We start from the raw sequence: 24,233 nt of genomic DNA on the forward strand, positions 1-24,233 counted from the left end.
TCATTATTGATCAGGGTTGAATGTTTTAACAATTCAAAAAGAAACCTGGATTGTAGAATCCAGGCTACAATTTAGGAGTCTAACAGTCCTAAAGAATTAGATGTGGTTTAAATGTAGCCTATATTTAACTTGATGGAACATAACAAAAGCCTTTCATTGGGATCACTCAATAAATAAATCTGCAGTGCTGGCAGTATTCATAAATTAAATTTTGATTTTTTATTGCATTTATGCAGTTGTAACAGAAAAAGTGAGTGGTGTTAATTAACAGTTTCACAAAGGAGCATTAGTTTGAGCCAATGACAAAATCCAAGTAGGCGCATGGGGGAAAAAAAAACCTTCTTACCAACTGACTTTTTATTTCTATAATGTTGTTTAGTCATGCTAATTTTAGAGAAACAATGATTATTAATGTAACAAATTATTATATGTTGGTTTAAATTATTCAGCTCAGATGAAACATTGGTCCTGACGGCTCCCCTGGTGGGATTTTCTTTTTTTCTTTTTAGATATGGCTTCCAAGTAGCCTCCTGGCATTATTTTTGTATGATATTTGCTCTCCATAATACATAAAGGTCACACAAACTACAGCATTAAAACGCGGACTCATCCGGCGCTCACACGTTTCGTGTATTTCAACGCTATAAATATGAGGAGTGATTTAATGCCAGCTCCGGGTATTTACCTGTAATATCTGAATGTTGATAAAAAGCTATTTAAGCAATTATAATGGCGTTATTAAGGCAACACTCATGCACGCCGACTCCGTTCCGTGCGCCAGCTGTTACCGCGGAGGGTAGTGGAAGCGATCCGTTCCGGGTGTTCCGGCCGCCCGCTCCTCTCCACTGAACTCCAACCCCCGCGCTCTCTATCAGCATCTCATTCCTGTCTCAATATGTCTCAAGATGGCGGCCAATGCAGGATCGATGTTTCAATATTGGAAGCGCTTTGACTTACAACAACTACAGGTCAGTTCAACCTCTGTTTCAATCGTCTACCCTCTATTCTGTTTCGGCTGCCTTGTGTCTCTCGGTCGCTGTGTTTTGTGTGTTTTCGGCGACCGCTTCGTAGGTGTTTCGGAAGAGAATTCAAGACCTCTTCCTCACATTGATGAAAGTGGCTCTCTCGCTGATCAGAAATTGATCCTCTTTGTTCAATTCAACATCGATCGGACACTGCAACTGGGCAAGCCGGGGCGACGCCGCGGGGATGCGCCGAAATAAAAACAAAACGGCAGGGCTTTGGCGGAAAGCTTTCGGTTAGCTATCTTTATTGCGTGTTGTTCAACTTTTACCGGAGCGAGTAGCCGTAGTTAGCCCGACGCTTTAGCCGCTGTAAGGTTGGATAATTTGGGGGAAAAATAAGTGCGACTCATTATACGGTGGCGCTGTGGTGACACCAATCGCTGAGACGGGCAGCTCAGACACACAACACCGCTTTGCTTCTGTTTTTTCCTGCTTTTCACTGTCAAATTGGTAAGTTTATTTGAACGGCGGATGAAAACATTAGCAACATTATCGGCTAACGGCTTTAGAAGCAGTTTATATTTAAGTCGTCTCGGTGATTATGGTTGATCAACTCGATCGTTTTTTTTCCTTTTTCTCTCGGCTTCCCCTGACGGCAATTACACACAGTGAGGTTTTTTTTTATTTTTTTTATTTTTACAGACATTGCCACGTCTGTGAAAGTGGACGGGACGGAGTTTGTTGACGCGGTGATTAATTAAATAAAAATAGTAGGGGAAATATGAGAGACCATGACCTTGTTGATTGTGATGAACTCCAGAAATGTCCCAGCCTCATGCACGCCACTAATCTCAGCGTACACGGGAGGAGATCGACCGCACAGGAGAGGATATGAAGGAAAATATTGGGCCTATTCAGTGTATGAATATAGCCCGTGTATATTAGAGCGTGTTTGACCTATCACAAGACATGTAGACAATGGCACTGTTGTGTTTTCCCGTGGCATTTAACGTGCATTGCTGAATTTCAAATCACAATTTATGAATATTAGCAGCCCGGTCGCCGTCGTCATTAACATAAGATTGCATTATGTAGGCTAGCCCGATTGTTCATACATTATTTTGTAAATTGTACAGGCTTAGGATTTAAACTTTTATTTAGGTCATGATGCCCCTATGACTGGGTAGACAAAAGGACAGTGAACAAGTCTTCCCAGCGGGCTTTGTGTCGCACTTATGCCACATCATCAAGGCTTCACTTCTCCTATTTATTTGATCCTGGTTGGCCCTCCTACTCGTGCCCCCTTGTTCATGCATTATGTAAAAAAATTGAGACTGCTTTCTCTTTTCTTTACCTCACTATCTATCTCCCACCCCCTTCCTATCCACCCCCCATCAAAATCTTTCTCTCCTTCACCTCCCCCTCCCTTCCTTTTTTTTTAATTTTTTTTCCCTCTCTCTTCCCTGGCCCTTCACCCTGCTTTCACCCATTTCGCCCTGTTAGAACTGGTGTGTGTGTGTGTGTGTGTGTGTGTGTGTGAGAATTTGTCTTGGATCAGTCTTTTTCGTAGATTGACTGCCAGCACGGACAGTGAAGGCACTGCCAGCAGCCAGGACATGAAAAATGCATCGCATAAGTTTGTGATAAGGCCCTGGGTAATTATGGCAAAGGCCCCTATCACAAGCGATTAGTCAGGACAGTGAATCTGAGCGTGTGCAAAAAGCCTGGCGGTTGGCAGGGCTGTCTGCAGGATAGGAATCAGTCGGATCGTGTGTGTGTGTGTGTGTGTGTGTGTGTGTGTGTGTGTGTGCGCGCGCGGAACTGCTCAGAACATTCACTGTCTATTATTGATGACATCTTATTTACTCTCCCTCCCACTGAGAGGCTCCTAGAGGAAAGCCTTCAGAGAAGAACCTTTTTTTTTTTTTCTTTTCTCTCTCATCCGGTTTCTGATAATGTTGGGTTAGTATGATATGATCATGGTCTACACATGGCCTTGTCAGCCAATTGCTTTCTCATTTGCTTCTTCCTTGTGATCCAATGGACAGCGTGCACTTAGATTCAGTCTGTTTTGTCTGTGTGAGAGAGGCTCCAGCAGAGGAATGTTTTCTTTCTCTTTTCTTTTTTTGTTTCTTTTGATGATGAAAATCCAACCCAACCTAGATGTCAGTAGCTTTAAGCCATCATAGCGTCTATTCCTCAGGCTCCAACTGCTGATGTTCATTAAAATCCTATTTGATCAGTGTGTCCCATTCCCTGTGTGAGAAACTAGCTAGGTGGTTGTTACAGGACAGAGAGTGCTTTGAAACAGCACAGCGAGCTGTTAACTTGTCTTCTCTGCGTGCATTTTTTTTTCCTCCTCCCGTTTTTTTTATACCCCCCCACCACCACTACAAGCACAAATGGGTGCAACAGTGATGCTTTTAGCAAGGTCTCGCACACTTGCAAAATGGATCAGTGATTCACAGATGATGGCAGGGTGACAGTGAATTACAGATGGAGGAGGTTTTAACGTCTGTAATCCCTGTCCGTCCATTACAGAGTTGAGTTTCTTTAGAGGGGATCATCACTCTTCTCTCCTGTTGTTGTTTTTTTCCTTTTTTCCCCCTTTTTTTGACCCAGTCAAGCAGTTTGCTGGAACATTGTGTTTCTATTTCAGAGCTGTGAGAGGTTGCGCTTCATTACAGGCAAGCCTTAATAAGATAAGAGTGAATAGCAGTGCCTAAACTTATACTTTTATTTTTTTGCGTGTAAGCTTGGAAAATTAAGAACAGACCTCTCCGTTATATGCAATTCCCAATTTAGGCCTAATAGCCTACATCTCACCTCATAACATTTCCTGGAACAAAGCACCCTAGAGCCATTTTGAAAAATAGTTCACTATGTTAGCGTACAGCTAAATAGTGACTTGGATGAAAACTGATCTAGAGCTCGTTCTTATTCACCACGTCCTAATGGGTAAATTTAGGAAAGGGGTTTTGTAAGCTGATCCCAGAGCGCTGGTCAGTGGCAACCTGAGTGGTTTAAATCACTCAGCGACTGGCCCGCTGTTGTCTCTAGGAGTTTTAGTGTTAATTTATGAGCTGGTTGTCTGAACTCACTGGTGGGATATTTTTACCCCTCTGTTGCTGCACAGGCTGGGGGAGCATAGAGGAAGGGGCATCACGTCATGCTTTTACTGTAGCCAACCGCTTCTCTGCCCAGTGACAAAACCTGGCATTGGGACTGAGGTTTCACTGTGTGTTGGTGGGTGGTGAGCGACTAAGCATGAGTCAGAGAGCGGGACGAGTGCATGTCAGGTCTTTGGTCTGCGAGGTCTACTTTGGTCAGGCTTGTGTCGTCCCACTTTCTAAGAGGTTATAGTGTATCCTGAAGAACGATTCACTCCATATGACTGGGAGGAATGTGCAGCTCTGCGAAAGGGGGAAAAAAAAGAAACTTCTCTTCATCTTCCTTATCAGTGGCTAATTCTCAGCGGAGGCCCATACTCTCCCCAACCCTTCAGTGATTTAGTGTACGTCACACTCAGGCTCAGTTTCTTCACCCATCCTCTGCTTTAAGGAGTGTCTACACTAGACTCAGTTTATCTGATTTCATTACGTATAAATAAAAGTAAACATTTTTGTGAAAGTCATTATCATAATATTTAATTAAGCAACTTTCCCTTGCACGGTAAAATAACTTTTGACCAATGTCGTTTGATGTTTAAACAAAAGATAAAAAGCACTTAACAGAAGTCTAAAAATAGGGGTAACCAAACAGATGGAGTCAGCAGCTCTTAATGCAGGCTTTATGCAAAAATGTGTGACAAACAGACACGTTTCCTTATAAAACTTGAAGGTGTGGAAGTCTCTGCTTATGATAAAAATAAATCTGTTTTTGTTTCCACAGTTTGTAATTTTAGCTTTAGCAGCGGTAAAACATTCAGTGTGGCTGCATTTCATTTGAACTGCCTGTAGTTAAGACTGTCCAAATGTTAATATACAGTGGAACTATTGTGATCTAAAAATAACAAAATATTTTTGTCCCCCCTCTAGTATGTAGTATAAATCCCTAATAATAATAATCCTGGTCATAGGCCATTCTGGGAAGGTCTATTCTTTTACCCCAAGAAGTTTTTATTTTTTTTATTTCATTGATATGTTCATCAATATGCAGAGATTATATACTGAGATGCCTGACAAAACTGGGCCAACTCACACCGCAAGGACAGCAGAGCTACTTTTGTTGCAGTGACGTTTATGGGTTTTTGCACATGAATCCTCAACTGATTTCACAACAGCCTTATTATAAGCATTTCATATTTACATTGCAGTATTCCTCCACGGGCTGTATATTAGAGAGGCCTACAGCCCATGTGGCATTTCTGTATCTGGCTTCTGTTAAAGCCTAACTTCATAATTTTTAAATTCCTTCTACTCTGAAACACACTGAGAGTTGCACTTTCAGTTTCAGTAGTACACAAGATAATCCCTATAAAAATGTCTTTTAAAGGTTCGACAGTCAATATTGTACCAGCTGGGATCAGTAACTTATCCCTGTCTTATAAAATAAATCACAGTGCAGCTCTTTAGTTATGGTAATATTCAGAAAAACTTTATTGTGCATCACAGTGTGTCGGGAATTTATATTTGCTGTGGCTCACAATCACCCAGACAATCTTGCTCTATTGCTTTCATATTTCCAAAAACGTAAGCCTAAAACACACTAATGCAACTACACAGACAAAACTTCCACCCAACAACTAGCAACAAGAGCACAGGGGGCAGTTTCCAGAGACCTATTTTCAAGTGGCAGGCATTATTTACAGACCCACTTGGAGTCTGTCTCACCTACAGCATCATAGAGTTTCACTGTATCTCATGACAGGAGCATCCATTATTCTGCTGCTCTGTATTCCAGTAGAGAGAGAGAGCCTGGGCTTCAGTGACTGGACACTTTTGGCTCACTTTGGAATAAACTGGCTGTTTCCACTTTAAAGTTTGAGGATGACGCACACTTTATTTTACAATCAAGCGTACACTTGTACTTGTAGACTCGTAAACAGTGCCTCTAAGGCCAATGTAATCATACATAGTCTGTTCATCTTGAAATATTAAGCCTATGGTTTAGGGCTGCAGTTAACAATTATAAATCTCTTGATTTATTTCTTGATGAATTGATTAATTTTTTGGTTTGTAAATGTTGATCAGGTTTCCTAAAGCCCAAAAATGACGTCCTCAAGTCTCTTGTTTTGTCCACAACCCAAAGATATTCAGTTTAATTTAATCGATTAGTTGTTGCAGCTCTACTACGGTTTTCAGTAAACAAAAATCTTGCATTCCTGAAGTAAAATTATCCACACAGTGAGGTGCAGTCCAGCAGTGGGCTCAGATCCTTTTACTTGTCCACCACGTTTTCAGCTATCTCACCTACATCGAGGTGATTTAATGTAAAATGCCAACTCTTGATTAAATGATCAATGCCTCTTGGTGTTCAGAAGCATGTGACCTACAAATAATTAAACTGTATTGATCCTTTGTTATTGATAATTGTCATACACAGTAGGGCTGGACAATTAATTGAAAAGTAATCGAAACTGAAATTCAGAGCCTCTAACTGATGTAATTGTCGGTTATTTTGATTATTTAGTCCTGGTAATTAGGGCTGCACGATTAATCTAATCGCAGACTTGCCCCGCTGTTAATCGTTCAAAACATAGTCGCACTGTGACAGAGAGACTTCGGCAGCAGTTGAAGCAGTAAGACAGGGAGAAAACAGGGAGAAGATAATGAAGGTTTGGGTTAGGCTCGCTGACTATTTAATTTTAGCTACATCGGTGCCTTTTGTTGTACAACTTTTGAGTGCTTGTCAGGAACTTTTTGTCAACCGACCAATCACAGCCTGGATAGAGTGGGACATTGAAAAGTTTGACGTGCTACAGCAAATCATTAAATGTTGAACAATATGATTATTGACAAGTTAGGACTTAGCATTTACAAATTAGAGACCGATATAGAGCCTTTGCTTGCACAAGGATATAATGAATAAAAACAACCCACCGAAATGAACTAGCGGTAAAAAAGTATACTATTGTATGAAATTCTAATGAATGTAGTATTTAATATATTATTGTTAACTAACAGTAATCTATTAACTAAACATGATACTCTTTATATAATACACTCATGTACAGTTCCTCCTCCAGGTTGTGGATAGAGACTCTGCAGTAGACGGATGTACATTGAGCCTGTGCCAAGATGTCAGTGTGCCCATATTTGCTGCTTCTAGCCGCCTCTTCCGTAGGGCAACTTACTCCACTTTGTTCTGTTTTACAGGTTATTGTTATAAATATTAAATATATACTTTGTTCAAGTTGAGAAATAGACATTTCAAAATGTCAGTATTTCGTGAACTTTCCTTGATAATTAAGCAAGTAGATTCATAGTACCATTTGTCCCATATAATCGAATTGCAATATTGTCCACAATAATCGCAATATGACTTTTTCTTCAAATCGTGCAGCCCTACTGGTAATATTGTGTGTTCATGTAGGCTACTTTCCCCTTGTAACACTGTGTGTGTCGTCACGTGAGTCTGCCCAGTCAGTCCGGCTCAGTCTTCAGACTGGAGTCTGAAGCACAGGGAGATGTTAGCTAGCGCTAACCGCTTTTGTTGTTTCACAGTTGTGGAAACAACAGATGAACTTTTAATAACGGACACAATGTGACCTACACTGTACATTTATGCCAGACTGACAAGTTATTATTCGCTTGCTTTCAGCGTCACTTTCTGCTGCTCGCTTTCTCTCATTCGCTCGTCCACTCAATCGCTACACAAACACATTACACTGCAGTTAAGACATATCTCTGCTGCTCTTATAACAGCAGGAGAGGAAGCTAGCAAAGCGTGATTTACCGTGCTCACACAGTGTGCAGGTGAAAATCATTTGTTCCGCATTGATATTAAATAATGGAGTGAAATTGTAGTAGCAGCGGTCATGATTCAGCAGCGATGATGCGCCAAATAAAGGGGAACTATGTCTCTGTAATGTGCCCCAACATTACCTTATTAATTAGCATTAAGATAACGGATTTGTAAAGTCTGTGAATGATAAACCCAGCTTTATAGCTGGCATATTTACAGTACAAACCTTGTCAGTGAAATATGAGGGCAAAAGAACAAAATAATTGTTCAATAATTGTAATGGAGGTGAAGTGTTCAATTAATCGTGATTTAGATTTTAAGTGAAATCGTCCTGCCCTAATACACAGCTTGTGTTGCACAGTGTAACAGAGTAGGACTGCAGCTAAGACTTAATTTAGAGCTGCAATTTATCGATTAACCTGCTGATTTTAATTGTTTTTTTTCTTGGCTTCATCAATCGATTGTTTGATCTACAAAATGTCATAATAGCCTATTGTCACAATTTTTAATGCCCAAGATTATAACAGTCAAAAACTGAGAGAGATTAAGTTTACAATCATATAAAACGCAGAAAATCCTCACAACTGAGGAGCTGGAGCCACTGACTGTTTGGCATTTTTACTAGAAAAACAGTTAAATAATTGTCAAAACAGTTGCTGATTAATCTTCTGTTATTCGAGTCATTTATTTTAATCTTCAGCAATACATAATTCTATTCCTGTATTTTCCATTGTCCACACTCATTTTACACAATACATGCACTACATTAGGATTAGAGTAAAGTGAGGAAACCTAAGAAATGTGCGGTGAGAATCACTGTTGAATAATGACAGCTTTGGTGAAAAATTGACTTTAAGCAGCTGTGGAAATGTGAGCTTTTAGAAACCATTTAATTGGTTGTTTAACGTGAAGATTTCTGATGACCCAGCAAGCGGCGCCTGGATGAGATTTGCACCATTTGGAGGAGTTAAACAAGATGTTAACATGGAAATATAAACAGAGGTAATTGACCAGAAAACGAAATGGGAGTCCCGTTTCCACAGGGTACCACAATGTGATAATTTGGACCAAATGCAGACGGTCACACAGTGGGGGCCAGTGTTCGAAACATTTTTGACAAGTTTGGCTGAGCGCACCGCTGAGTTTGAAGCTAATGCAGCGCTTCATTTTGTTCAATAAACGTGTCCCTCTGAATAAGCCTGCCGAAATTTGTTCCTGCAGCAAACGCTCTGTGGCCTTTAATCATCTGGTGCGGCCAATATATTGGTGAACCACTTGCCCTGCCTAATTTTAGTGTTGTTTATCGCACTGTTATCAAAGGAGTCTGGGCTAAATAAGGCCTGAGGATCCTTAGGCGCAGACCTCATCCCATGTCATCCCGTGACTCCTGTATCAGTGTCCTGTTAGATCATTGACCATAGGTATTGAATTCTAATAGGCCTATTGGTGTGTCCTAATGGTCCAAGTATTGAATTATGATATTGGCATGGGCTGATGGCCTCAGGATTGAATTATGATATTGGTGTGCTGCAGGCTAATGGTTCTTAGTATTGAATTATGATATCGGTGCACTTTGATGGTGTAGGGATTGAAATATGATATGGCTTGCTATCTGCTAATAGCTCACTCTGTAATTTTCAATGTCAATCATGGCTTAAGTTTCTAGATCCATAGCCGGCTTTGAGGCTCAACCCATCAGTCACATCAGATTTGAACAGCCTTCAACCTTTAGCCTCACTTCTCACCCCCAATTTCTGTTACTCTCTCCATTTTCACTTGCTTTTGCCTTGTATTCAAGACATCCAGGAGTTTGTGATTTGCAACTGCAGGCATTTTATTTGAATTCATGCGAGTAATGCAAAGGCAAGCAGTTTTTGTTTGTCTTTACATCAATTTGTAAATCCCCTCATTTAGCTTTTAAAAGGATGGAACAAACTTTTACATGTCCTCACCGCTATAAGATGATGAAATGTTTGATGGGTTTTAATGTGTGTGGATTTGGCATTTTCACACACCACCTTGTGTTATAAGGAGCCTAATGTTAAAGTAATCGAACTGTAATGGCTCTGCGTCCGTGCTAACTTAAGTTCTGTAAGTGTCCACACCTTTTCAGTGTTTATGTTGAGCTCATTCCCATTTTGGTAGTTTTAAAAGCAACCAGAGCTGTGATGGTCCTGCTGCCAGCTCACAGAGTAAATGGACGGCCTGCTTCTGTGTCAGCCCTCTAAAAATAACACAGACTGCTGGCTGGGCTCAGCAGAAAACTACCACCGATTATGATGATTCAACTACCCTGTATTCACAGGTGCGTGTATGTGTGTGTTGGATGGGGGTGGTTTATGCTTAACAAATTGTTCTCTGCATCTGATATGGTAGTCAGTGGTCTACTTTTGCGTTGCAGGTTGGCAAACTTTGCTCAGAGGAACTTGAAAACTGCAGTGTACGCACTAACTGCTTTTATGCGTTTTCAGTTTTTGAGGTAAAGCCATTTAAGGAGAGGACGACTTTCTTATTTATTGAACCAAAATGATTGTAGTGCTTGATTTAGCCTACTAATTTAAATTGTAGTCTGAATCAGATTAGATCATTTTAACTATTAGCACCCAGCTATTTTCTACTGCAAAGGCTTTGCCTAATGCGCGATTAATAAAAGTGGGACATGGGAAATTCCACGCAAATGACACAGTCCTGTATCTGTTAAATTCATTGGACATCCTCAGACGGTACGTTAACCTCTCCGTGACATTTGACCTGAACAGCTGTCGGACTGGAGCCAGGGTTCAGAGGTGGTCTGACCCTGCAGACCTCAGTATGACCTGGGCTGTCTGACTGGTCTAACCTTTTAGAGCTAACAGATGATGACTTTACCATCTGTCTTGCCTTTTAACAGGTCTAGCCTCCTTGAACTTGAACTTGTTTGGATGTAGAAAGGAGAAAAAATAGCAACTTGAAAGAAAATTGTCTCATTACTAGCCAAGGTTGTCTTCATGTATTATGTATATGTATTTTTGTTTTAAAAGGATGACCAAATATGAAGTCAGAAGTTTTAAACGCAAGTCTTTGTTTAACTATTTGTAGGGCTGAATAAGTAATCGAAATTTTATCGAAATCATAATATATGATTCAAAATGCAGGAGGCGCAATATTTGTTCAAGCTGAAAAGTGTGTAAAAATACCATTTTAAAGGAAAGATGTTGCAGAGATTTCCTGGCCTAAACATCATATTCTGTACACTTAAGAAAACATCTTTGTTTGGCAACAATTCCCTCAGATATCACACCACAGCCATTTTGATGAAATTTTCAATGAGAAGGATGATGTAAAGATGATCGTTCCCTTAAATATCGCCACTATCAGTCAAATTAATTGCAGTTTTATATCGTTCAGCCCTACCTACTTGTGTGCTTGAGTTGGAAGAGTCTCTGAATGCCCCAGTTTGAAAAGCGTAAAACTGAATGTGCCTTGCTGAGTCTCATTTTTAAAAGTGAGAGTTGTCCTCTTGAGGAAGGGGGAAGGGGGAAGGGACTATGTGTTTAGTAGACACAGGCTCATCCGCTGACTGCTGTCTGACCCTGAGTTCAGCGGTATGGTTATTAATAGGCCCAGAGGCCTCAACTTCCAGGAGGCCCTCTGATCAGCTCCAGATGTGGAATGAGAGAGGACAATTCTGTGTTAGCCTATCCATGTTTCACATGAAGCAGAAAGTAGGGAGGGAGGGGGGCATTTGGTGAGACTGATAATGCGTGAGGGAGGGAGGAAGGGAGGGACAGGAGACCTTTCCACAGCAGGAGTGTGTTTTGCGAGTCTTTGTTTTCGTGTGTGTGTGTTTTCGTTTATTACACTCTCTGCCCTCAGACCAAAAGACCATAAAAAACGTATGGCATCACCATGGTGACCATAATAACTACCTATAAAACAGCGTGTAAACTGTGAAATAAGACAAACAGACCAGAACAGCCCTGAATGGCTGCCTTCCGCCATAAAACTATTTGAGAGCCAGACTGAAGGAATGCCTTGGAGGCTGCTGTGGCTGTCACGACACATGAAAGGATTAGGCTCTGTGTTTTATCTCCTCTTTATCTGATGGTAATGGATAAGCTGAGTGTAGCCTATCATCTGACGCTTGGGCCGGGGGTTTGATGTTTTAGTAGGGTGACGGTTTGTTGAGTTGACCGCTTTGGTCTATTGATTGCTGTTTGATGGTTTTGATATGTAGGCTGCGTGGAACAGGTCAAGTCTTTTATGCAGTGAAGGCTCCAAATAGCTTTTAGCTGTCCTTCACTCCCCCCATTACTCCAGTGGTTCGTTTGATGTTTGGATCAATCAATAGAAAGAGCCTGAGCTCTTACACATGCTCCATCCTACTTCCCACTGAGCATGATTCCTCTTCCTTCGTTGTGCAGGCTTTATATCATATTCTCTCAACACAGAATAAATGATATAATTACAACCCATTACGTAGCCTAATGCAAGCTAATTATTCTGTCATTACAGTAAGGATTAGCTCTGCTCATTCTCTCTTTCTCACTGTGTTTCTTTGCCTTGTTCCTCTCGAAAGTCGTGCAAGCAGAGCGGAAAACTCTTACTCATATAAAGGCTGAGTAAGACTTAGCCCCTGGACATGCTCTGTTGATGTTGATCGTATAGACCATGGGTGTCAAACTCAGTCAGAAGGCTAGGCCATGCTAGAAAATAGTGACAGCACGGGCTGGACACATTCAAGAGTCTAGATATATCTAACCTAATGGGGCATTTTGATATGTGCTCTTGATTTATGCGTAAAAGTCAACATGCTGCTTTTATAGGCTATGGCACACAACTCCTGCTGATGTGTCATCATCAGGCGTCCAGAAAATTACTGGATACAACAGATAGATAAGGCTAAATTAAAATGGTGAAAAGGGCATCATGCAGCTCGGGGATTTAATGTACCAGAGGCACATGAGTGGTGCAGACCCTTTTCACTGTCCTTTCCACCGTGCTAATAGCATGAAGCTGCTTGTAGTCCTTAAATGGAAGCCTAAGTGAATTACTACAAATCAAATAGGCTAACGAATTGAGATCAGATCTTATCTAGAGCAACTCTGAACACTGCTCCATTGTCAAGGGTCATAAACTTTCTAGGCCAAAAAAGACTAGCTCACATATACGAGTGTACGATGAGTGTACAACATTGCTAGCCCGCACCTGTGACCCTGTCATTATCCACCGATGGTTACTTGTTTGTGCATTTGATGTTATATAAATTAATATCGGCGATGTCAGTTGTTGCCAGAGTCCTTGAGGCCCGGGCTTGTGTGCGTGCTTCAGGGCCTGGAGAGCCCCACTCTTCTCCCAGACTTGATTAATCCCTATCGCCCCTCTCTATGATCGCAGTTTCCATTTTTTAGTCCGTATCTGTGCACTCATCCCCTCCCCAATCCCCTCTCACTGGCACAGAATGGCTTCCTGGCAGAATGGAGGCATTAATTCAGGGATGAGAGGTGTGATACTCTCTCCTTCTCTGTGGTTCTCTCTCTCTCACTCTCTATCGGCGCTCTGTTTGTAATGTGTGGCCTTTATCGTAGCAGAAACAGCTCACTACCCTCTGATCCTATCTCAGATCTCAATATCCTAGCCGTTCCACCCTGTAAACGCAGGGATGAAAAATCTTGCCCTTTCGCCAATGCATTACACCCTAGCATATCGCCGTTACCCCTCTCCTCCCATTGCACACTCCACACCACTCACCCTTAGTGACACAGGCCTCCAGCTAAATTCAAACTCTGCACTTCCTCCATGCCAGAAACCATCTTAGTCTCATTATATTTGTATTTAGGCTCAGGCCTGCCCTCTGAAACCCCTTGTCAGACAATAGGTCGGGCAAAATAATGACTAGCTCTCAGTAAGCTTTAGGAGAGTTAAGGCTTGGATGTTGGGGAGATAAAACAACAACCAGTGTCTCAGCAGAGAAACATGGATCAATACAAACGAGGCTGCGGTGTAAAAGGCTGTTTTTGATCCAGGCTTGCGTCAGCGTCAGTGAGGTGAGTCTTGACAGCTCCTGTGCTGTTGGTAGATATGGATCTGTGTTCAAAAAAAGGAGCAAAACGCTCAGGGACCACAAGCGTCTTGTTAAGCTGTGGAGAGTGTTAGGCTGACCCCCGCCCCCAGCCGCTCTGCACACAAACACAGATGCACACCCAGATGCACAAACACACACAGAAAAGTGTTCAGGCCTCAGTTGTCACAGTGCAACTACTGTGTTAGCTTGTGGTTAAGAAAACTTTGTGGCTTTGACTCCAATGGGGGAGAGGAAAAGCAAAAACGGAGATTCAGGAGGATATGACTTGCGTCTTCAAACCATGTGTGGTTTGTGAAAACGGCGTCTGCTGGCACATTTAAAGTTCTGCGCCCTGCTATGCCAGAGGTAGGAAAGCAGACAGGCAGCCGGGATTGTAGTCTCTTATCTGTGCTGTGTTTTGAGGGGGCGTGCCTGTGATCTGTGATCATGTACCGTGTCGTTGTAGCAAAGCGTGGCTGTCGCTCCTGACTGAGCTGCCACCCCACGACTCCACCCCCACATAGTAGGTTCGGCATACAGAACAGTCAGCCGCATAGGAGGTGGAGCGCTGTGAGCAGAGATGGAGGGGGAGTTTCAAAGGTAGGCCTCGTAGATTTCAGATACGACATCTTTCCAGACGCCTTTACTGTTTACTATCATAACCACATAACAGCCTCAGACATGTCGGAGATAAAAGGAAAGATTAGTGACTGCAGTGGCAGGACAGAAAACTTCATCTCTTAAACATCTGTGTCATGTTGCCAAGTGCAGAGGCTGTAAAAGGCTTCTCGCTTTGTACTGCACACAGCAAAGTTTTATTTTAAAATATTAGCCTCTTCTTTAGTGTGACTAATATGGTGTTAGTGTTATAGAGAAGAAGTGTGTTTTGTGTGTGTCTTTCTTTGCTTGGCTTGAAGTCAAGAGTGATACTCCATTAGATTAATGTGTAAAACATGCACCAAATGTGGGGCAGTTAACCTACGTTGTGTTTAAACTAGAGGAGTAGTGGCAGACTACTTGGCATGTGTGACTGTAGACTAGGTGTAAACAAAGTGTTTCTAGCAGTTAAGGTCCCAATTATTCTACAGGGAATGAGATCTGAAGCAAATCCTTGTGCGGCGTTCCTCCCTCTGCGTGCACTCCTGGTCACCGTGGCAGCACAGACGGCAGCTGCAGATTGACTTCATACTGTGTACATAACAATAACTTTGTTGTCATTCCACCAGCCTATCTGTCTCGGCATCGTCGGAGTGTGAGGGCATAAGGAATTTCATGAAGTTTTGATACCTCAATTAAAGTGCGTCTGTCTCCTGTTATCTCATTTAGTCTGTAGTCGATATGATTGGCATAATCAGACATGCCTGATTGGTGCCTCCCATTTAATTAATCAGTCTCACTGTATCATCACCTGTGGCTCATTAGAGTAATTAGAGCGAATTAGTCAGATAGAAGGCCTCTCTCTGCCTGCAGACGAGTGGAAGGAATTTCATTACAAGAGATGAACACACACATACACCTTGGGTCTGAATGGCCAGTGGTAATAAGATTTGTTTACCCGTGACTGTTATCGGTGATTAGTATTATTACCACAGTGGTAGGATGGAGAGATACTCATTTTCGTTTGGCCCACCTTCCCCTCCTAGCTGCAAACATGGTGCGCCATGCCAAATTTTGCTGGGTGAACATGTTAGCAGACTTCCTCTTTTGAAACGGAGTTCAAAAGAATGTGGAAAGACTGGGCTCCCCAAGTTAGTGCAGCAGCCTGTCTGTGCATTCATGTGAGAGCACACGCGTGTGGAGCAGTGTGCGGGAGGCTTCTTGGCCAAGTCGGTGTTGAAGTCTCTCTAGGGAGTGTTGGCAATCTGTTCCAATCGTCTTTACAGCTGACCAGATGACCAAATGAACCAGGACAGGGACTGCTGCTGTGGGCCAGTCCAGCCAAGCCAAGCAGGGCTGTTACAGCAATCACACAGACATTACAGCCCACTTAATGCTCCCCTGCACACACCATATTCCATCGTCTGCTAAACTAGACAGTGCAGTCCTAACCAGCCGTAGCCAGATTTAAAAATAGCACTGGAGTTAATGTGAATGGTTAAATGAATTAATTCACCAGTAAATTAAAATGTTTTCAGATTTTGAAAAGTATAACATTTCAAAGTCAGACCAAGGAGAGCCAGGGAGTGTTGACCTCCGGAGACTAAGCCTGAAGCTCCACCAAGCACAGGGTACACAAGTTTTTCACGCATGTTGTTTGATGCACTGCAGGCATCCACCAAAGTGCTGGTATTTGCACTTTGCCAATGCAATTAATTATGTTTCTTGTCATTACATTAGTCATGTATTGTGCAATATATAGACTAATTTTTAATTGGCATGTTTTTGTATTTTGTTAATTAGAGATTCCTCATTCATGTCTTGGCTCCTTGTCAAGCATGTTAATTTGGAAGGTTTATCAAACTAGCTGGATGTCAATCATTGATGTCAAACATGATAGAAAGAAACTCCCAGTGGTATACCAGATGGCAGAGCCCCTTTAGTGCAGCCTTGCCCAAAGTAATAGTATTCCCCTCCAAAAGATTGGAGCTTGTTAAAGCCAACAAAATAGCTGAATTGACTTGCTGCTAGTGGATACTTTAAATTAAATTACATATAAACCCTATAGTAAATGACTCCTAGTTGGACATTTTGTTGCAACGAAACTTGGACATGCTTACCTAATTAAGGATATATTGATATGCATGTTTGAGCTACAGGCTGTGTTCACGCCCCTTTGTTCAAACTGAAACATGCAAAGGCTCTTACCCAGTTGGGTAAGTTCTACAGTTTGTGTTCACCGTCATGACTTTAGATGGACAGTGACAGATGTCACCATTCCAGTTATTATAAAAATGAAAGTGCTATATCTTTCTGTTTAGCTATCTATTAATCTAGCTATCTGCTATCTTTAGTCATGACAGTAATATAAACTGTGTTGTGGGTGCTAGCAAGGATCCGGTAGCTGCACCGATTGGGCACTGATGGTCCTCACTGTGAAGAATTTAAACAGGTTATCCATAATAGTGATATCAATTTCATATTAGAGTAATAAATAAATATCAGCAACTTTTAATGGTGGGCCTCACAGCTGTAATCCCATACAATATATTATACTTGAGAATATCACCATGTGAGGAAGTTGCATCTGTTGGTTCTATGTAAATGTTCTGAAACAAGTTTCAGAGGTTTAGAAAGTCAGTTTGACACCATGATTACACATTTTTCCATTAGGAAAAAAAAATGTTGCATATGAAAAAAAGCCTTTTGTTATTTAAAATTTTGTTTTTATAAACTGGAACACCTAACTGTAAAACAAACAAAAATTTGCCTTTAAACAAACAAGATATTTGCACCAGTGTGTTTTTGTAGTTTGTTGAAACTGACATCTCCTGTCGGTTTCTAGCTTGAGTCTGCACCTTTTTGAAACATCTAAACTGGCCACAGTTCAGTCCAGTTTTATTTTATTAAGAACCCAACAAAAACAGCATTCAGCAGAGCAAACACCCAAACATATTTGTTCAGTATTTCAGTACTTGAATATGACAAGTTATCGCGCTTTATAGAGGAATAGTGTTTGCTTCCTAATGGTCAGTAAGACTTGATGTGTGTGAACAAGGGGTAGGCATCAGGGATTGTGCACTTTCGGATGTTACGCTCTATCAGCAAGATGAGTGTAAAGTCTGCCCTTGTCTGCTGATGTGGGCAGAGAGTTTGCTGCATAGTCAAAACCTGACTGGGTCTCAGGGTCCTGATTTTTTTTTTTTTTTTTTTTACTGAGACCATGCCCGTAATTACTTGCCCACTTGGCATCAAATCAATCCTCTTCCATGTGTTTTGTGTTTATTTAGCTTAGCAGTGAGAATTTTTTTTTGGAATGGGGATTTGGTAACGCATTGGGATATGTGCAGGGTTTTGGAAAGGGATTGGACAGAATCAAGGGCGTCAGGGATTGGCACATGACCTCCTAAAGCAGAACCCTAGTGGACGACTGGTTATTTTCTTCCAACAACAGAGCTCATTAATCAATTTATGAGAATAGATTGGCTTATTGTGATAACTTTTGGATAATGCTTATTTAGCTGAAAATAAATTCACCTGAAGTTTGTGCAGACTCATCTGCATATCAAAGAACATTCTGGTAAGTTAAATAAAGAAGGTATTGTCTACATTTCAACTCAATAAGCAGCAATATGAGTTGTACATGAACAATTGTGTATCATGTTAAAGTGGTGTCATCTAGTGTGAGGGTTGTGTTGTTATTTATATACAATCTAACAAAGCCAAACAGTGTTTTAGAGGCACTGTCGATTTAGAGGCAAACTTGATTAGAGTATATTTAATTTAAACATACATACCAAACCTTTTTCTTCAAGTATATGCAGTTAATTGTATCCTGAGGTGTGTAACATAAACACACTTGCAATCAAAAACCTGTACTCTGTCGGTCATCCACGTTATTTCGCTTCTGTGGTGATTCAGATTATGTGTTCCCAGAGGGAGACTGTATATTTTCAAAATTAATTCCTAGTGTTTAATGGCATAGCTTGGGTGATTAACGGCATTATCTCTTTGCTTTTGGGATATACCTAAAATTGTCCTGGTTGCTGTTAAAGCCATTTAAATGATTTTGGAAAGTAAGCCTTAAGGCCTAATACTACACATTGTGATTAATATCTGCCAATAACTAACATCTATTACTGTCTTGAACCACTGGGCCTTATATTCTTGTTCCCGTAGCTAATTTTTAGCAATATAATAATTACACCTCTATTCATGAACTTAAGTATTTTTTGACAATTAATTTAACATGATTAAAATGTATTAGGTTCCTCTTTTCATCAAGCGTTGCACAAGCTTCTGCACACGCTCGAATTCACTAACAGATAGTGCAGCTGCTCCATGGCCATGGGCAGACAGGCTGCTACATCAACTGCTCCATGGGCAGTGAGAGCAAGATGGCATATAAGCAAGTGAGCAGTTTTTTGTCTTTTTTTCCCCCAACGTCTTGTGCTACTGTATAAAATCCATTGCAGAGGACAGTCGACGAACATTGGTTATATATTTTTTTTTATAGTTTGTGGATAAAACAAGATCACGGCTGGTCAGGGAATTAAACTTAATGCTGGGGGGGGGGTCTCCTAATTAGGACTTGATCACACTATTTCTTAAGAGGGTTGTATTTTCTTGTGTGTGTTGGGGGTGTGGGCGATGTGGGGAGGTGGGCATGTGTGCGTGATTGTGTTTTGGGACCTTGTCAGCAGACTGAGCCACAAGGGCCCCTGTGGTAATGTGTGTATTAAATGATTAGTGTGTTAGTTAGCATAACGGCCCTTCAGCAGCGTTTAATCACTCTCAGGGGTGGGCGGCCTCACAGGAGGTGGATGGAAAGGAGGCGGTGGTGGTGCTCTGGGAGGGGGGCGGAGTAAAGGGAGAAGAGAGAGAGATTTAAAGGGACGAGAAGGTACTGTTGGATGAATGACTTGAGTGGATGATCTGTAGATCATCTGTAGAGTATGGAAAAATGAGAGAAGGGAGGAAAAAAAAAAAAGAGTGAGCGTGACAGAAGGCAAGAATCCATCAGAAACATAATCCAGCAGCACTCACACACTCAGCAGAGAGAGATACAATCTTTACAAGGCCTGAACGTCTTGTTAATGTCAGCGCTTGGCCCATCATCTGGAACACGTCCCATAAATAGCTATTAATAACAATGCAAAATGGATGTGGATAAAGGCGGAGCCTGCCTCAGCCTTGACAACTGTTGTTGTTGGTAATTGTGCCGTTGTCGTTGTTATGTGGGGAGGGGAGGAGTCGTCTAGTGCAGACAGTCAGTAATTGTTGAACTGCGTGTGTGTGTGTGTGTGTGTGTGTGTGTTTGTATAGTAGTAGTAGTAGCAGCAGTCTATTGCTACAGAGGTTGTCATGCCCAACACAGTGGTGACTGATTGACTGACAGGCTAAATGGCTCAGATATTGCTTGCACTGGTAGCAGATCACTGCTGGTGTAGACGGCTTTTCCTTAGTGGGACATTAGTGCTGTGGTTCTATTTCTCTGCCTCTGCTGCCGCAATGTACTGGCCAAGTTCAGCTGAGGCAGGATGGGTAGTCTGCAGCATGCCAGATGGGTCAAGGAGTCTGCTGTCTAGTCAGAAAACGGCTCCTGTCTTTTTATCCTGTATGATGACTGTGATGCTGATGATTATAATGACCGTAACGACAATAATAAGTATGATAAAATCTGCAGCTCTCTTCTTAGCATACTAAAAAAACATTGTGTGTTTATGTTGCAGAAAGAATTAGACGCCACCGCCACACAGCTTGCCAACAGACAGGACGAGAGCGAACAGTCCAGGAAGAAACTAATCGACCTGAGCCGCGACTTCAAGAAGAACACACCAGAGGTGAGAAAATCAGATATTCACAGACACGCACCAACACACAACAATGCATATACCCCGCGATTCTTTTGACAATTTGCCTCAGTGTTTCTCTGTGTCTTTTTTTCACCATATAAATGTAGCGGTGATTATTTACTGAGAAAGCAGGGGAGGAGTAGACAGCGCAGAGATGCGGGCTTGGCTCCCAAAAATAGTCTCTCCATTAGTTTCCCTGAAATCCTAAAGAGACAAAACAGAAAACCCCTCAGGAGTTTGTATTATCTGACCTAGTTTTTTTATGCGTGCAGAAAGTGTGGTCCGTGAGTGTGTATGTGAGTGAAAGAAAGACAGAGAGAGAGAGAGGCAGAGCAGGAGGGAGAGAAAGAAAGAGAGTGTGACAACACTACTAAGTGGGATCAGGAGGGAATTCTGTCCTGTTCCTGTGTTCCCATCACTCCTCCTGGGAATATTTGTTTCATCTCTGTTACCAAGGCAACACTTTTTAAACCACACAGTGAAAACAAAGTATTGTTGTGTTATTATTGGTAATGTCACCATGGTGAATTATTGATGGTAGTATGAATTATGTATGAATGGAGTAGATGGTGGATAGAAAATTGTCAACTCTCGGTGGAGTTGACAGTAGGCCTATTATAGTTACCACAGGATGAGGATTGTGAGTATTGACTTCAGCTTGTAGCCCACCCAGTGTAGAGGAATATACACCAGAGGAAACAGTACCTGCATACAAAAAAAACGCTAATATCACTTTACCTTACACGTTAATCTCTAATCTCATTTTCAAGTGTAACCACAGAACTTGCAGCACACGCAGAGGTGGAGAGAGACACATGTAGAGACAGAGAGAGGCACGCACACAAAGAAAACATGCGAAGGAGCTGAGTCGCGCACACAAACAACCAGAGGCAGATAGCCTAGATCACAGAACAGGACACACACATTCATCAGTGTAACAAGGCTGTGATTTAGGAAGGCTCCTCTGGCGTCTGTGTGGCCCCTGGCATCTCCCTGGTATGTGGAGGAGGAATCTGAGCCAGGCCAGACGAGCGACAGGATTCATTACAGGGCTGTAACAGGCTCAATAGGAATCAGCACTAAAACTCCTCGGCCGTTTGGAGGTGTATAAGCATCAAGGCTGCCTACCAAGTAGGTTGGCGCAGAACGCGTGATGGCCTGTGCTTGATTAAAAATGCCCTGGCCGTCTTGTGTGCATTCGTGGAGCTGTGTTTTCCGTCTCTTGCGTGGCTGCGTGTGTGTGGTTGACCAGCCTATACAGCGGGCTGTCAGCTCTCTGTGGTCTGCACCAGTCAGTGGAGATCACAGTCACATCAGATCAGACTGCATTAGGCTGAGCGGGAGTCCGTCTCTGATCCATTATTCAACAACCAGGAGACCGGCCCACGTTGACTGTGTCTAGTCTGCTGAGCTGTACTCGGCGTGAACTGCACTCATGCTCTGCATAATAACACACACACACATGCAGGCTTTTGTAGCATTTTGAAAGTAGTGCAAAGAAATGCAGCGTGAAAACAAAGTTTTCATAATTCATTAGGACTGACACACTGTTAAATTTTTTTTTTTTAGACTACATCTCACTGTGCCTCCTAAGTTGCCTGAATTATTCATCCAGTTCTTAATTTCCTTTTAGTTAGTCAAGACTCCTCTACCACAATGTTATAAAGGCAAGGGTGGGAATGGTTGTAAAATGTCCCAAAGATTGCTAGCCAGAGGCAGTGGTAGTAAAACAACTTTGTGTGTGCACACGCATGCACATACACACATTTGTGTTTAGCTGCAGGGCAGACAGACAGCGAATGGGAGTTCCATACTCCCCAGAGGATTCCTCGGGCTGGCCTGTCTGCTGTCTGCCGGCAGCTCACACACCAGCCATCCATCTCCTGCTGCCTGGCCCCCTACACACACACACACACACACACACACACACACACACACACACACACACACACACACACACACACACACACTGACCATGGTGTCTATGTGCATTGTTATGTTATATGGTCATAAATCTTTGGAAGTAGAAGGAGCAGGGGGCGGAGCACCAGAGAGTGGACCAAAGGGGTCTTCAGCAAAAGCAGTGGCTTGCCTCTGTGTGCTATTTGAATGTGTTTGTTTTAGTGTGTGTGTAAGCTTCTCAAGCTGCAGTGTTTAGTCAGCCCCCCCAAACTTAGAATAAGGACTACAAAAATACAAGATGAACTAAACTCAGATTATTAAAAATAAGGAATTTAAGTAACTCTGCCTGAAGATTCATTAAGATTAATACAGCAACTTCAAAACTATTGATCACTATGATGATGGTAGTGAACAAAAGTTGAACATTATGGTTTGAACGAAGGTATTAGTGGAGGACTAGACTGCATTACATTATACAGAGATTTATTTTTTTGGTGTTAGTGTGTAGACATTTTTAAGCCAAAGTGATAATGGCACACTCTTAAGTGTAGAATAGTGGAAGGAAAAAGGTCTTGTACTCGAATTTTCACTAATATGGACAAATGTTTGACAACAAAAATGGAACATAAACTAGTGTGCAGGTCATCTAAAAACTAACTGAAAGGAAACTGAATACCAAATTGGATAATGAGGATATAATCACAATCTAATGCAAATGTCAAAACTGCCACATCTCTGGTGTTTTTGTGTGTGTGTGGGGGGGGGGAGGAATGAGCCAGAGTTGGGATAGGGTGCGGGGGAAGGGCAGGGTGGAGGTCATTATCCCCAGCAGGGGAATATTGAATTGGCCCAGACAAACAGCCACAACGACCCCTGATGAGGTAACAATGGGGCGGGGTCACAGAGGTCATGACCTGTCCTCAGCCCCAGACAAGCGGCCTGTCTGGACCAACCTGGGATTAGTCCCCATCCCCAGACACTGGTCCTAGGTCAGTTTGGGATGCACACTTCCTGCAGCATCGGTTAGGCTTTTAGGCGGAGGTTTCTAAAAGGCACCGAGCCTCTCAAGCACACATCTGTCGTTGCCCTACTTCACATCTTCATTAGGCAGTTTTGTGAGTATGTGTGTGTCCACAAACTGTGTAAATCAAATGTTCCTGTACAGAATGTCCTATTCTGCTGTGCTTTTTACTGTACGCTCCAGTTCAGTTTGTCAGGATGTAGGCTCAGCTAACAGCATGGTGATTTGCATGTTCCCCTGATACATACCCGACTGGCTATCTAATCTGAAACCGCTGACTCGTACTGGAAAGTCATGCAATGGGACTTGCGGGATGAAAAGCATTTGCTGTATAGTAAAAACTATTAACTATTTGCATTAACGGTAGGCTTACACTTTGGCTCATTCTCTCACTGTCTCACACGCACTAGTGGTGCCTCTGGGTGGCCCAGGTGGTGCTGCACCTGTTTTGATGAGAAACGCAGTCCGCCGGAGCACCTCAGGGTAAAAACCTGCCCTCTTCCCTACCCTCATGTTCATCACTCGCTCACGCATCACTCATGATTCATTGGCTTTGGCAAGAATGGCCGCTACATGATTTCAATAAGGGACTTATTTGATCACAACATGGTCTGTTTAGTGTAAAACTGCATCTCTACATCGCTGCTGCACGTTCCTGTGTAGGATTGATCTGTTTATTATCTCAATTTTGATACTCACAAACCTCCTCTTCTGTTTGTTTATTTTTTTTAGGATTTACGGAAACAGGTTGCCCCTTTGCTCAAGAGCTTCCAAGGAGAGGTGAGTGTGTTAATGGAAACTTATAGTGATAGACATACATGCTCATGCACAGCATACCAACAATGCATTTTATAAGGCCCAATTGACATTTGCTGACTTCTCTCTCTCTCTCTCTCTCTCTCTCTCTCTCTCTCTCTCTCTCTCTCTCTCTCTCTCTCTCTCTC

At 42.2% G+C, this 24,233-nt stretch overlaps 1 protein-coding gene across 4 annotated transcripts in view; it reads left to right on the forward strand.

Annotated features, from left to right (window-relative positions):
• Positions 1 to 825: 825 nt before the first annotated feature.
• cux1b (cut-like homeobox 1b) overlaps positions 826 to 24,233 on the forward strand; it is a 68,406-nt gene continuing 44,998 nt past the window's right edge. For all 4 annotated transcript variants that reach the window (XM_046072967.1, XM_046072964.1, XM_046072965.1 and 1 more), the window contains exons 1-3: positions 826 to 968; positions 20,244 to 20,354; positions 24,022 to 24,069. In XM_046072967.1, the coding sequence (XP_045928923.1) occupies positions 906 to 968; positions 20,244 to 20,354; positions 24,022 to 24,069 (222 nt within the window). In that variant the 5' untranslated portion in view covers positions 826 to 905. The remainder of the gene's footprint in view (positions 969 to 20,243; positions 20,355 to 24,021; positions 24,070 to 24,233) is intronic.

This window comes from Micropterus dolomieu, linkage group LG17 (genome assembly GCF_021292245.1).
Source record: "Micropterus dolomieu isolate WLL.071019.BEF.003 ecotype Adirondacks linkage group LG17, ASM2129224v1, whole genome shotgun sequence".
Lineage (NCBI taxonomy): Eukaryota > Metazoa > Chordata > Actinopteri > Centrarchiformes > Centrarchidae > Micropterus > Micropterus dolomieu.